We start from the raw sequence: 11,943 nt of genomic DNA on the forward strand, positions 1-11,943 counted from the left end.
TCATAAAATTACACACAAGATACTCAACCAGTGCATGAATGTTCAAGCGGTACCATTTGCTCCCTTCTGCACTGCACAGCTTGCAGCAACACTTCTGGCGCTGCATAGTGAACAGTGAAGCACGGTGTCTTCGTGCTGCCATCCTTTTCCTTGTCAGGCATCAAATGTGCAAACCCAAAATCCACAATCTTAATAACTGAATCTTCAGAAGAATCCTTGAACAAGAGATTCCGTGAAAAGATGTTTAGATTAGAATGGCCTCGGAGAAGGATAATATCTGAATGGAATAAATTCATACTTTTTATTATAAAGGCCATACAAATGATGGAGATCAATAATATTCCATGCAATAAATTCTTTAAAATAAGCAGATGGAAAATCAATGCAAAAAAACTTCCTTTTTTTACCTTTCCTTTCTTTTCTTTTCTGTCTATCCTCAACACCAACCCTTTTCACCCCTGTCTGGCTTTAGGTCTCCGTGAACACTGATGCTTTTCCTGTGCACGTAGTGAACTGCTGACACCAGGTTCCTCACGACGACCGAAGCCCGAGGCGAGCCTCTGTGAACCTCTCGTGTTTCCTGATCCTCTGAGGCAGCCAGCTCTCCACCTCCAAGGAGCTGCATCACAATGTAGGTGTGTGCCTGTGAAACCAACATGAATTAGATACAGGCATACAATGATTAAATGGAAGGAAAAGAAAATAATATGATCTTAAACTAATTGTTACTTAAACTGTTACTGATAAATCCTGTTGTTTTATATTGTAATTCTACACAGTAAAAATATAGATTTGAAAATATACTTTGTAAACCTCAGTAACTTCCACTACAGCCCATTAAACTAGAACCATGAAAACATCCTTGAAAACCCCAGTAACTTGCACTACAGCCTGTTAGACTAGAACCATGAAAACACCCTTGAAAACCCCAGTAACTTCCACTACACCCTGTTAAACAAAAACCATGAAAACACCCTTGAAAACCCCAGTAACTTCCACTACACCCTGTTAAACAAGAACCAAGAAAAACACCCTTGAAAACCTCAGTAACTTCCACTACACCCTGTTAAACTCGAACCATGAAAACACCCTTGAAAACACACACACAGGCAACCCTTTCCCGGCCACACACACACACACAAACCCTCTCCAACACACACACACACACACACACACACACACACACCCCAGAACACACCATACCTAATTGGCAGTTGCTTTTTCAGTTCCAGTCTTAACACTTCGCATAAACCCTCTCTGTGTAATTGCCATGACCAGGCCCAGGAAGGAAAACTTGTGGTCCTGCGCCAACGAGTCATAACTATGCTTGTGGTGGGTCGCGAAGATCAGCGTTAACTCCAGGCTGGAATACAGGAACAGGTAGAGGAAGTAAACTCGGCTAAGTTGTATTAATTTCATGCGTTCTACAGAGAGAGAGAAAGACAGATGTTTATGAATGAAGGGAGAGGAGGAGGAGGAGGAACGGGAGGTAGTGTGTGTGTGTGTGTGTGTGTGTGTGTATGAATGAAGGGAGAGGAGGAGGAGGAGGAACAGGAGGTGGTGTGTGTGTGTGTGTGTGTGTGTGTGTGTGTGTGTGTGTGTGTGTGTGTGTGTGTGTGTGTGTGTGTGTGTGTGTGTGTGTGTGTGTGTGTGTGTGTGTGTGTGTGTGTGTATGAATGAAGGGAGAGGAGGAGGAGGAGGAACGGGAGGTGGTGTGTGTGTGTGTGTGTGTTTCAGGAGTAAACATAAGGGAATATTTGCTAGTACACACACACACACACACACACACAATACTACAAACACGAACAAACACACAATACTGAACATACAAACACACACACACACACACCTTCTCTGCCCAGGCCCTTGACACAGCTGACGGAGAACAGAGCCCTAGGATTGATCACCTCCCAAGCCTCGGTCAAACTGGCACCGATGTCCCTCCTCCTTCTGCCCTGCGGTGGAAGAACAAGACACAAATCTGACTCACACACGACGAGACAACAGCGAACGTAAACAAACAGTGTTGCCAACTCAGGGAAAGGGAGTTTTACTGTACAAGGGATAAAATACAAGTGAATCACCATGGAAACACCCTTTGAAAACCCACAGTAACTTCCACTACAGCCTTGATAACACTACTTACCCTAGATCACCCCCAAACACCCCTATATAACCCTGAAACACCACCAAGACACCATTAAACACCCCAAAACAAACTATTTACCTCAAAACACTTGCAAAACACTCCCAAAACAAAATTAAACACCCCAAAACACACTATTTACCTCAAAACACTTGCAAAACACTCTCAAAACACCATTAAACACCCCAAAACACACTATTTACCTCAAAAACTTGCAAAACACTCCCAAAACACCATTAAACACCCAAAAACAGACAATTTACCTCAAAACACTTGAAAAAACACCCCCAAAACACCTCCAAAACCCCAATAATACCCAAAAAAAGACAATTTACCTCAAAACACTTGAAAAAACACCTCCAAAACCCCCATAATACCCAAAAAAGACAATTTACCTCAAAACACTTGCAAAAACACCCCCAAAACATCTCCAAAACCCAAAAAATACCCAAAAAAGACAATTTACCTCAAAACACCCCCAAAACACCTCCAAAACCCCAATAATACCCAAAAAACAGACAAAAACAGACAAATATACCCCAAAACAGACAATTTACCTCAAAACACTTGAAAAAACACCCCAAAACACCTGCAAAACACCCCAAAATATCTCAAAACATTCCTAAACACACAAACAGGAGTGTAATGAATTAATAAGTGAAAGAAAGCAAGAGAATGTAAACAAACAGATGATAATGAAAAGAAAAGTGATTTAAATGAGATTGTTAAGATGTTTTGATGATTTATGGTAAGGAAAATGAGAGAAAGGGTTTGTAATGAATAGAAAGGGTTTGTAATGATGACAGAAAGGAAGGAATAAGAGGGAAAAGTAAAGAAATGAGGAAAGGAAAGAGAAAATGATGCTTTACTCACAATGCACCTCTCTTTAACAACATTCAGAGACACAAGGAAATACAAACAAATTACAAAATAAGCAAAGAAAGAAAAAATGAAAGGAAAAAAAAATAAGCAAAAATTATACAAAAACAAAAAAAATATACATAATAAAAAAAATAAATGAGAGACACACACACACACACACACACACACACACACACCTCAGGCAGCGATTCCTGGAAGAAGACAGCAAAGAATATTATGTTAGCCACAGTGAGAGTGCGTGCGTAGACAGCCGAGGCCGCGAACCACCCAGTACTTCCCCAGCGGGAGAACGCAGCCCCCACAGTGTGCCCGACGGTGAAGCCTATGCTGAATGTCACGCCAATCAGTGCCTGTGGGTTGAGGGGAGGTTAGGAGAGGGTAGGCTGGTTAGGTTAGGTTAGGACACACCGACAACACACCACAATATAAATAAGAAATAAAATAATGCATAAGAAAATAAAAAGTTAAAAAAAAGTAAACAAACAAAATATTTAACACCATCACAACACCTTTAAACACCCTCAAAATACCCCAAAGTACACAAAATATCCCAAAACACCCCAAAACACTCCAAAAACACACTAAAACACCCTCAATATACCCAAAAACACTCCAAAAACACACCAAAACACCCTCAAAATACACCAAAACACCACAAAACACTACAAAAACAACCGAAAACACTCCAAAACACCCCAAAAACACCCCAAAAACACCTGAAAACATCCTCAGAACAATGAAAGGGAATAAAACACAAAATAACAATAACCAAAAAAACAAAAACAAGAAAACAAGCTGCAATATAGAACAGCAGGAACACAAACAAACACACACACCCTACAAACAAACAAACAAACAAACAAACAAACAAACAAAAATAAATAAATAGATAATAGGATAAAAAAAAATTGAAAAAAAATAATAATAAAAACAAACTAGAAATATATAAACCAATACAAAACACAACACACCCACATACCACCAAAACAAGACAGAGTGGAACCTCGCAGGAACGCTGATGATATGCTGGTAATAAGTAACACAGGAGAGCAGAGAGGAATACAAGCCGCTGGAGTCGTGCTTGGAGTAACAGTCGAGGAGAGCAGGAGACAGAGGCACCACCACCGTGAAGCCGAGCAGGTCCAGGATCAGACTACCGAATACCACCTTGCTTGTCCGCGCGTTCCTCTGTGGGTGTTAGGTTAGGTTAGGTTATGTTAGGTTAGGTTAAGTTAGGTTAAGTTAGGTTAAGTTAGGTTTGGTTAGGTTAGGTTAGGTTAGGTTAAGTTAGGTTAGGTTAAGTTAGGTTAGGTTAGGTTAAGTTAGGTTAGGTTAGGGTAAGTTAGCATATGTTAGGTTAGGTTAAGTGAGGTCTTTTTTTATCTTTTATTTTTTTCTCAGTATATTTTTCTTATTGTATTTAGTTGCCTTTGACCAGTGTCCCTCCTATATATACAAAAAATAAAACAAAATAAATAAATAAATAAAGTAAAACAACATTTTTTACGACTTTAAATCACTTTCCCGACACACTTGTGCATGGAGGCAGTGTTGCATGAGCCTTGAGTGACAAATATTGCAGCGTGTTGACAACCAAACACTTTACATCTCAGCTTAGCAACACACACCAACACAACACCCTGCTCACCTTCTCTTTGATGTCCGCAGCCTGTACTGCCCCTCTGTCCCTGCCGTCCACCTCACCACTGCTGCCGCTGCCACCGCCATTGCTGCCGCCAACCTGCTTGCCAGATCGGAGGGTTGCCATTGCTCTGAAAGTTACATTAGGTTAGGTTAAGTGGGGCTGTGGGAAGAGGATGTAGGTTAGATTAGGTTTGGTTAGGCTAGGTTAGGTTAGGTTTGGCTATGCTTCGTTAAGTTAGGTGAGGTTAGGTTAGGCTAGGTTAGGTTAGGCTAGGGTAGGTTATGTTAGGTTTGGCTAGGCTTCTTTAGGTGAGGTTAGGTTAGGTTAGGTAAGGTTTGGCTAGGTTAGCCTTGCTTAGGTAAGGTTTGGCTAGGTTAGATAAAGTTTGGTTAGGCTAGCTTGGGATTAAGACACGAGATAGCCAGTCTTGGGGAGGAGGAAGCACCAGACAGAAGTTAGGGTAGGCTTCTTTGGGTTAGGCTTGGTTTGGTTAGGGTCAGCTGAGGAGTGTGAAGCTCCACCACGTTAGGTTAAATTTGAGGTAATATTTTAGTCATATTCTCCCTCACCACCAAAATTTTCCCACTGTAAAAACTTTAATATTTTTTTTCTGAAGGCTACAAAACAAATCACTCGTTTTCTCATCCCAGACCCCTAAACACCAACCCTTTCTTCCTTCACACACGCACGCACGCACGCACACACACACACACACACACACACACACACACACACACACACACACACACACACACACACACACACACACTTTCCCTCACAGCACAAAGGAACATAGACGAGCAATTAAATCCACAACAGCAGCAGCATCAGCCAGCCAGCCAGCCTCTTTTGACTTAAATGTAGGAAACTTTTAAACACGTAGATATAACATTTTCTTCTTTACACACACACACACACACACACACACAGCATTATATATATCCTCTCACTTCCTCCTCGTGTGCTTTATATCACTACTTCCGTGACGTGGGAGAGTGAGGGAGAGCGAGAGGAAGTTTTATCACCAGCTGGAAGGAATCTACCGCTTTGTTTACATCTGAGAAGAGAAAACGCGGGTGTCACTTCTGTCAACGGGGTTACTAATCCAAAGCTGAGAGAGAGAGAGAGAGAGAGAGAGAGAGAGAGAGAGAGAGAGAGAGAGAGAGAGAGAGAGAGAGAGAGAGAGAGAGAGAGAGAGAGAGAGAGAGAGAGAGAGAGATTGTCATATAACCATTTTATAATCAAGATAATAAAAGACAGCAAGCGTTTAATTATTCACTTTTCAACTTTCCCCGCTTGTCTCTAACCTTTTTTCCACTGTGCTGGTGGTGGTGGTGATGGTGGTGGTGGTCACACACTTGCATCTAGTAGTTTCATATATCACAACACGCGCTATAACACCCCTGACACGCTTCTACTATCAGAGCCTCTCTCAAAAACACTCCAGAATCTTTTATTTTACCTCAAGCACACCACTTCTACCCTCAAAGACCCCATTCTTACCTGCAACATGCCTATAACATAACTAAAACACCTCAAAAGCAAGTCCAATCACACTAAAACACCTTAAAACACCTTAAACATACCCAGAACATTCCTAAACGCACAAAAAAAACAACCTAAACACATCGAAAGTGCACCAAAATATCCCCAAACACACTTAAAATACTCCAAAACTCACCCAAATTGACTTAAAACGCATCCAAAACACACCGTACCAACCCAAAACACACTCAAACTCATCCATAACATCCCAAAACACACTTAAAACATCCCAAAACGCTGAAAACGGCCCAAAACACACTTAAAACACCCCAAAACACACCCAGACTGACCTAAAATACCCAAAAATACCCACAAACGCAGACACAACTCACCCGTATCCACACAAAACACACCCAAACTCATCCATAACATCCCAAAATACACTTGAAACATCTCAAAACATTGAAAACAGTCCAAAGCACACTTAAAGCACTCCTAAACAAGCCTAAGACACCCCAAAACACACCAGGAACGCTAAATATTGACTCAAACATCACCAAATCCCTAAAACACACACTCCAACACCCCCTAAACACCTCCAGACACACTCCAACACTCCCTAAACACGCCAAATACACTGAAAGCACTGTCAAGGAAGACAAATACTACAAAGACAGACAGGGCAGCAGGGAAAATTAACCTAAATATTGTTTTCTTAGCATTTTTCTGTTTTACCACCTCCTCTATTCCTTCTCCCTTCATCTTCCTCCTCTATTTCTCTTATTTTCTTACTCATTCTACTCTTATCTACACGTCTGAGTCTAGAAAGACGTGGAAACACCAGGAAAACACTGCAAAATACGATAAATATTACCGAGGAGACAGCGGAGCCGATCAAGGTCCCGGGTCCATGATGGCGGCCGTGACGTCACGGCAATTTTACGTACCGTAACGGATTTCATTTCGAAATCGACCCCTCGAAAAAATGGAGCTAGGCTGGAATGCCTTATATATTCTGACTTGACAAATACTTAAACTAATATTCACAATATTAAAACAGCTCCAGCCTGAGTAGTATTTTAAAAATATCCAAATGAAATATGGAAAAAGTGTTGAAATATTCGGCCCCATTTAAATCATTGAAAAGTCCCCAACATTTGAATTTTCAGGAACGTAAAAATTTTTAAAAAATCTGAACTATCATCTTACACCATCAAAAGTTACCTGGAACAAGAAGTAAACAAATAAAACCGAAATTGTGTAAAAAACAAGTGTTGGAACCTAAATACGATTAAAAACCACTGAAAATTCCACCCATTTTCACTCAACAACAAGATAAAACACTTTAAAACATACGAACTATTTTTTCAAGCAATGAAAAGTTAGTTACAAGCTGAAATAGAGAGACAATAACATAAAAAGTGTTGTAATAACAACTTTTAACAGGACCATAAACCATTTTTAAAGTCCACTTATTTCTCTCAACAGGAACGAAGAAACATTTTGAAAATCATAAGCAATTTTTAGAAACACAAAAGACGTAATTAGAGCGTGAAATAAAAAAACAAGTTTGTCAAAATACTGCCAAAAAAACTCCCCACATTTTCGTAAAGCAACACAAAATTGAACACAACTCAACACAAGCAACGAAAACACTTCTAAAGCAAATAATTATTTTTATAAACCATAAAAACATGCTATACGAGCAGAATAAAGAAGTTAAGAAAAATACCAAAAAAATTTTGAAACACACAGGATGAATCAGGTTGGCAGAGGTAGCCAGGCATCATGGCGGCCCTTGACAGTGGAGAGAACGGCCGCTATTTTGCCTGTTATTTTTCCATCGTAACTAATTGAGGCAATGGCGGATATATCTAGCTAGCGGATATGAAAGCCTAGTCATGGGGCTCCACTTAGTGACGTGTTAGGCTTACAATAAGTGAGAAATGAAGCAGATATTGGCGGACAAATGGGGAAGGCTGCCTCCACCTCAGCTGATAACATTAGTAAAGTTAATTTTTTTTACGTCTTTATAATTCCTGTCATGGTTAATTAGTAAGAGTTTTGTGGTGGAGGCTTGGAGCGCTTGTGGCACCGTGGAATGCTGAGTCACATCAATATATTCCTAACGAGGTGCAAAAACATGAAATACGAGGCTTAACAATAAATAAACAGTAAGGTTAACCACTGACCTGACAGCCCTGTGTTGTTGTTGTGGGTGACATGTAACAACACTATCATAGTTACCGCCTATTACATCAGACTGTGCAAATTACCTGGCTGGACAAGTGGTGGGCCGGTTTCTTACCAATATTAGCCTTGGTGGCACTGCAGGCACCAAGCTTGCACCAGCACACGCAGGCAGCCACCACGGCCCCTGTCACTGTCTTGTTCTGCGAAAATACGTTAAATAAAGCAGCAGTTTATAGCACCCTTTAAACATAGTGCCTTGTGTCTGACGTCTGGTACTGTGTCGTCCCTCCCAGCCTGCTCCGCACAATACGCAAGCAAAACTATCCACAAGACACTTTTACCTTTCAATAACAAGCACCAACTTCTTTTATATTATACTAAACTAATAGAAAATTAAATGTAAAAAATTATAAGCGCGTAAAAATAAATCTCAGGCCATTATAACTGTAATTGTCAAAGTATCTAGACATTACTGATTGAAGCGCCAAATTCAAACTGGTCCTGGCGGGGCTTGCACTGCAATGTCTCGTCCCTTGTGTGGCGTAATGTGAAATAATTGAAAAGCTTGTGTGAATTGAAGGCTTGGCTTAATCTGTGTTATATCTCAGCTGATCATTATTAAGTATTTACCATTTGACGTTAAAAAAACAACAATACTTCACAGAGATATCGAAGTATAACAGAGGCTCCCATACTGTAGCTAATGAACAACAGAGAATTACCAGCCTTTCTCTGTGTGTCAAGGAGAGCCCACCTGCATGGAATGAATATATGTTTTTAATTAGTCTTTTGTGATTAATCTTTTTAATATATCTGCGCCAATGTAAACTAGTATGTGCTTAGAAGGCTTACCAATGTGTGGGTGTTGGTGGGTTTGGTGCTACTCAAAGGGAACACGTGCTGGAGATGTCTGTGAAGCAGTGATGTACAAATAACTGAGCGTATTTCAATTCACATAAGTATCCCATAAAAATAAAAAACACCTCCGTTTTCTCTCAAGAACGTAAACATTTAGGCGTATTTCAATTCACATAAGTATCCCATAAAAATAAGAAAAACTGACCTCCGTTTTCTCTCACGAACGTAAACATTTAGGCGTATTTCAATTCACATAAGTGTCCCATAAAAAATAAAAAAAACTGACCTCCTTTTATTGTTGTTGTTGTTATCATCATTATTCTTGCTTTTTTATTTATTTTTCATTATCTTCCTTGTTTCCTCATCTCTCTCTCTCTCTCTCTTGAAAGATTCCGCCCTAGAGATATAGAACACACACACAGTGATGTAACGCCCTTAGGGAAACGTTCGTGTGCGTGTGTGGTATGGAAAGATATAATTGCTTAAGTACAGCCTTTTTCTCTCTCTCTCTCTCTCTCTCTCTCTCTCTCTCTCTCTCTCTCTCTACGTATTTTGCCTGTCTGCCCTCGTGTGTGTGTGTGTGTGTGTGTGTGTGTGTGTGCGTATCTCATTTATTTATTTAAGTTATTTTTCTTCTTCACGCAGATAGTAATTGACGAACACAACACACCACGTGGAGAGAAGCAAGGTGTGGAGTACCTAAGCCTCTCACAGTCCATGCTAGTAGACTCACCCTGCATGTGGAGATCTCCCAAAATGCACGGAGGTTATTCCAGAGCTGCAGGACAGAGTACTTGAGGCCATTGGTGAACAGAAAGCTGAGGTTGAACAAAGGTAGAGTAAAGATGACACTGACATTTGGGACATTGACATTGTTTGTTACCAGTATTATATTGATTCCTTTTATTTCAGCCAAGAATTGATAGCTGCCCAAGGTGTAAGCAAGATTCACAATGATGAGGTCATTGTGACGTGTGCAATGTGTCCACTGGTCTTGGCCTTCCTGACCAAGGCAGCCACACAAAGGAAATTCCACGTTATTGTTGCCGAACGTGCCCCTAAATATGATGTAAGGTGTTTTATGCGTCTCTTTCACGTCATCGTGTCTGATGTGCACAATACATAACACAGGGACTGCCACACGTAGGGGTGATGGCTTCTTGCAGCTTCCTTTATTTTATTATGTTCTTATGTTCTCAATACATCTTTTACTTGTGCAGGGTCACCCAGTGGCAAAAGCTTTATGTACTGCTGGAATTGAGACAACATTAATTCAAGACTCTGCAGTGTTCCCCATCATTTTTTCATTTGCTTTCCTTGTTGGGCCTGGGCTGACCTCAGGAGACATCAGTATTTGTCAGCTTTATGCACAAACTGTTATTTAGCACTGTACTTCATCTCCCAGTAAAACTTCTGATCCTAAATGCATCAAATGAAAGGCCTTTATGTTTTACTTATGAGTGAGATAAACAACTTACTCAATTTATTATACAGTAAAATCCCTCTCATCCGGCAGCTTCAAGTATCCGGCACATTTTTCCCCGAGCCTTAAAATCAATAAAAAATCAATGTGTACTCAGAAAATCAATTAAAATTCCCACGCGAGGCATACTCCGTCCCCTTGCCACCACAGCGCACTGCTTCGCGCCACCCGCAGCCCACTGCACCGTGTTTACTCAGTGACTCAGTCCCGCGTGTGCACTGTTTATCGCCTGACGCCTTCATCACGCCTAAAGTTGTAGAAAAAAGGAAGTGTGTTGTGCTTACACTTAAGCAGCTGATCAGATCAGCTGATCATTGTTGTGGTAAGATGCGTGAGTGTAGGGTGGTCGTTGTGGACATAATTTCACTTCTATTCAAGTATCCGGCACGTCGGCGGTCCCGTTGATGCCGGATAAGAGGGATTTTACTGTACCCTGTTTATCTTGCACATCTACTCACTTAGCTTTAAATAATGGCTGCTGACCATTTAAATCTCTTTTATTTCAGTCGAGGTACTGCACCATCCTACGTGTACCGGCAGCTTAGCGAACTGTACCGTCCCACTTCTTGTGTAACAAGAAGGTAACAGCTTTAATCCTTGCAAATAAGGAATAAGAGAAAAGAGACACACCTGCCATTTGTACTGTTATGCTGTAGTGTTCTGTCATTTTTTTCCTCTTTTATCCTAGAACCATTTTTGGTCATTCATGTTTCTAAAAATTATTATACAAAAATGTTGAGCTTAATATGTTTGGTGTAGTTTTTTGTAACATGTGTTATTGTTAATGTGTGTGGTTCCCCTCAGGAAGAATGTTGCAGTATTAGCAGTAATGTTACAGCCAATGGAAGTGTCTGTATTGTGCTTTGGTGGGAGGTTAATTTGATGTATTTTTAGAGTTGTGCAGGATATTATAGCAAGCCCTCAAAATAAAGAAAATAACTATAGAAAACACTCCTTGTATTGAAAACACCACTGCAGAGAAATCTCTAATGAAACAGGAAACCCTACATTCAGTACTGTGTGGTTGTTGCAGTAACACTGAGCTAAATGCCTTTTGGATGGTTGTACACTAAAAATAATGTAAAAATGCCTATAAACAACTGTCCCTGCATTAAAAACCTTTCATCATAAAATTACACACAAGATACTCAACCAGTGCATGAATGTTCAAGCGGTACCATTTGCTCCCTTCTGCACTGCACAGCTTGCAGCAACACTTCTGGCGCTGCATAGTGAACAGTGAAGCACGGT

General features: G+C 40.5%; 1 protein-coding gene and 1 long non-coding RNA gene across 3 annotated transcripts; one reads left to right on the forward strand and one right to left on the reverse strand.

Annotated features, from left to right (window-relative positions):
- Nucleotides 1-286: 286 nt before the first annotated feature.
- LOC135090808 (major facilitator superfamily domain-containing protein 10-like) lies at nt 287-5,849 on the reverse strand. The gene is made up of 7 exons (XM_063987874.1): nt 5,602-5,849; nt 4,677-4,800; nt 4,008-4,216; nt 3,205-3,394; nt 1,851-1,955; nt 1,204-1,386; nt 287-643 (listed from the first exon to the last, which is right to left on the reverse strand). Exons 1-6 carry the CDS (start codon nt 5,604-5,606, stop codon nt 1,204-1,206), a joined length of 816 nt encoding a protein of 271 aa, XP_063843944.1. The 5' UTR covers nt 5,607-5,849; the 3' UTR covers nt 287-643.
- A 2,105-nt stretch (nt 5,850-7,954) lies between these two features.
- Nucleotides 7,955-11,643, forward strand: LOC135090936 (uncharacterized). Of its 2 annotated transcripts, XR_010262186.1 has the most exons (3): nt 7,955-8,164; nt 9,855-10,043; nt 10,122-11,643. It is a non-coding gene; the product is annotated as an uncharacterized LOC135090936 (long non-coding RNA). The 2 variants fall into 2 exon arrangements; XR_010262185.1 differs by having other exon boundaries at nt 9,855-11,643.
- Nucleotides 11,644-11,943: the final 300 nt, after the last annotated feature.

This window comes from Scylla paramamosain, chromosome 36 (assembly GCF_035594125.1).
Source record: "Scylla paramamosain isolate STU-SP2022 chromosome 36, ASM3559412v1, whole genome shotgun sequence".
Lineage (NCBI taxonomy): Eukaryota > Metazoa > Arthropoda > Malacostraca > Decapoda > Portunidae > Scylla > Scylla paramamosain.

What these genes read in the sequence shown, in the direction of transcription:
- LOC135090808 (XM_063987874.1), bottom strand. An exon ending in CACTCTGTCTTGTTTTGGTG is followed by an intron (nt 3,395 to 4,007) that starts GTATGTGGGTGT and finishes CCTCTCCTAACC; the next exon opens with TCCCCTCAACCCACAGGCAC. An exon ending in TCAAGGGCCTGGGCAGAGAA is followed by an intron (nt 1,387 to 1,850) that starts GGTGTGTGTGTG and finishes CGAGTTTACTTC; the next exon opens with CTCTACCTGTTCCTGTATTC.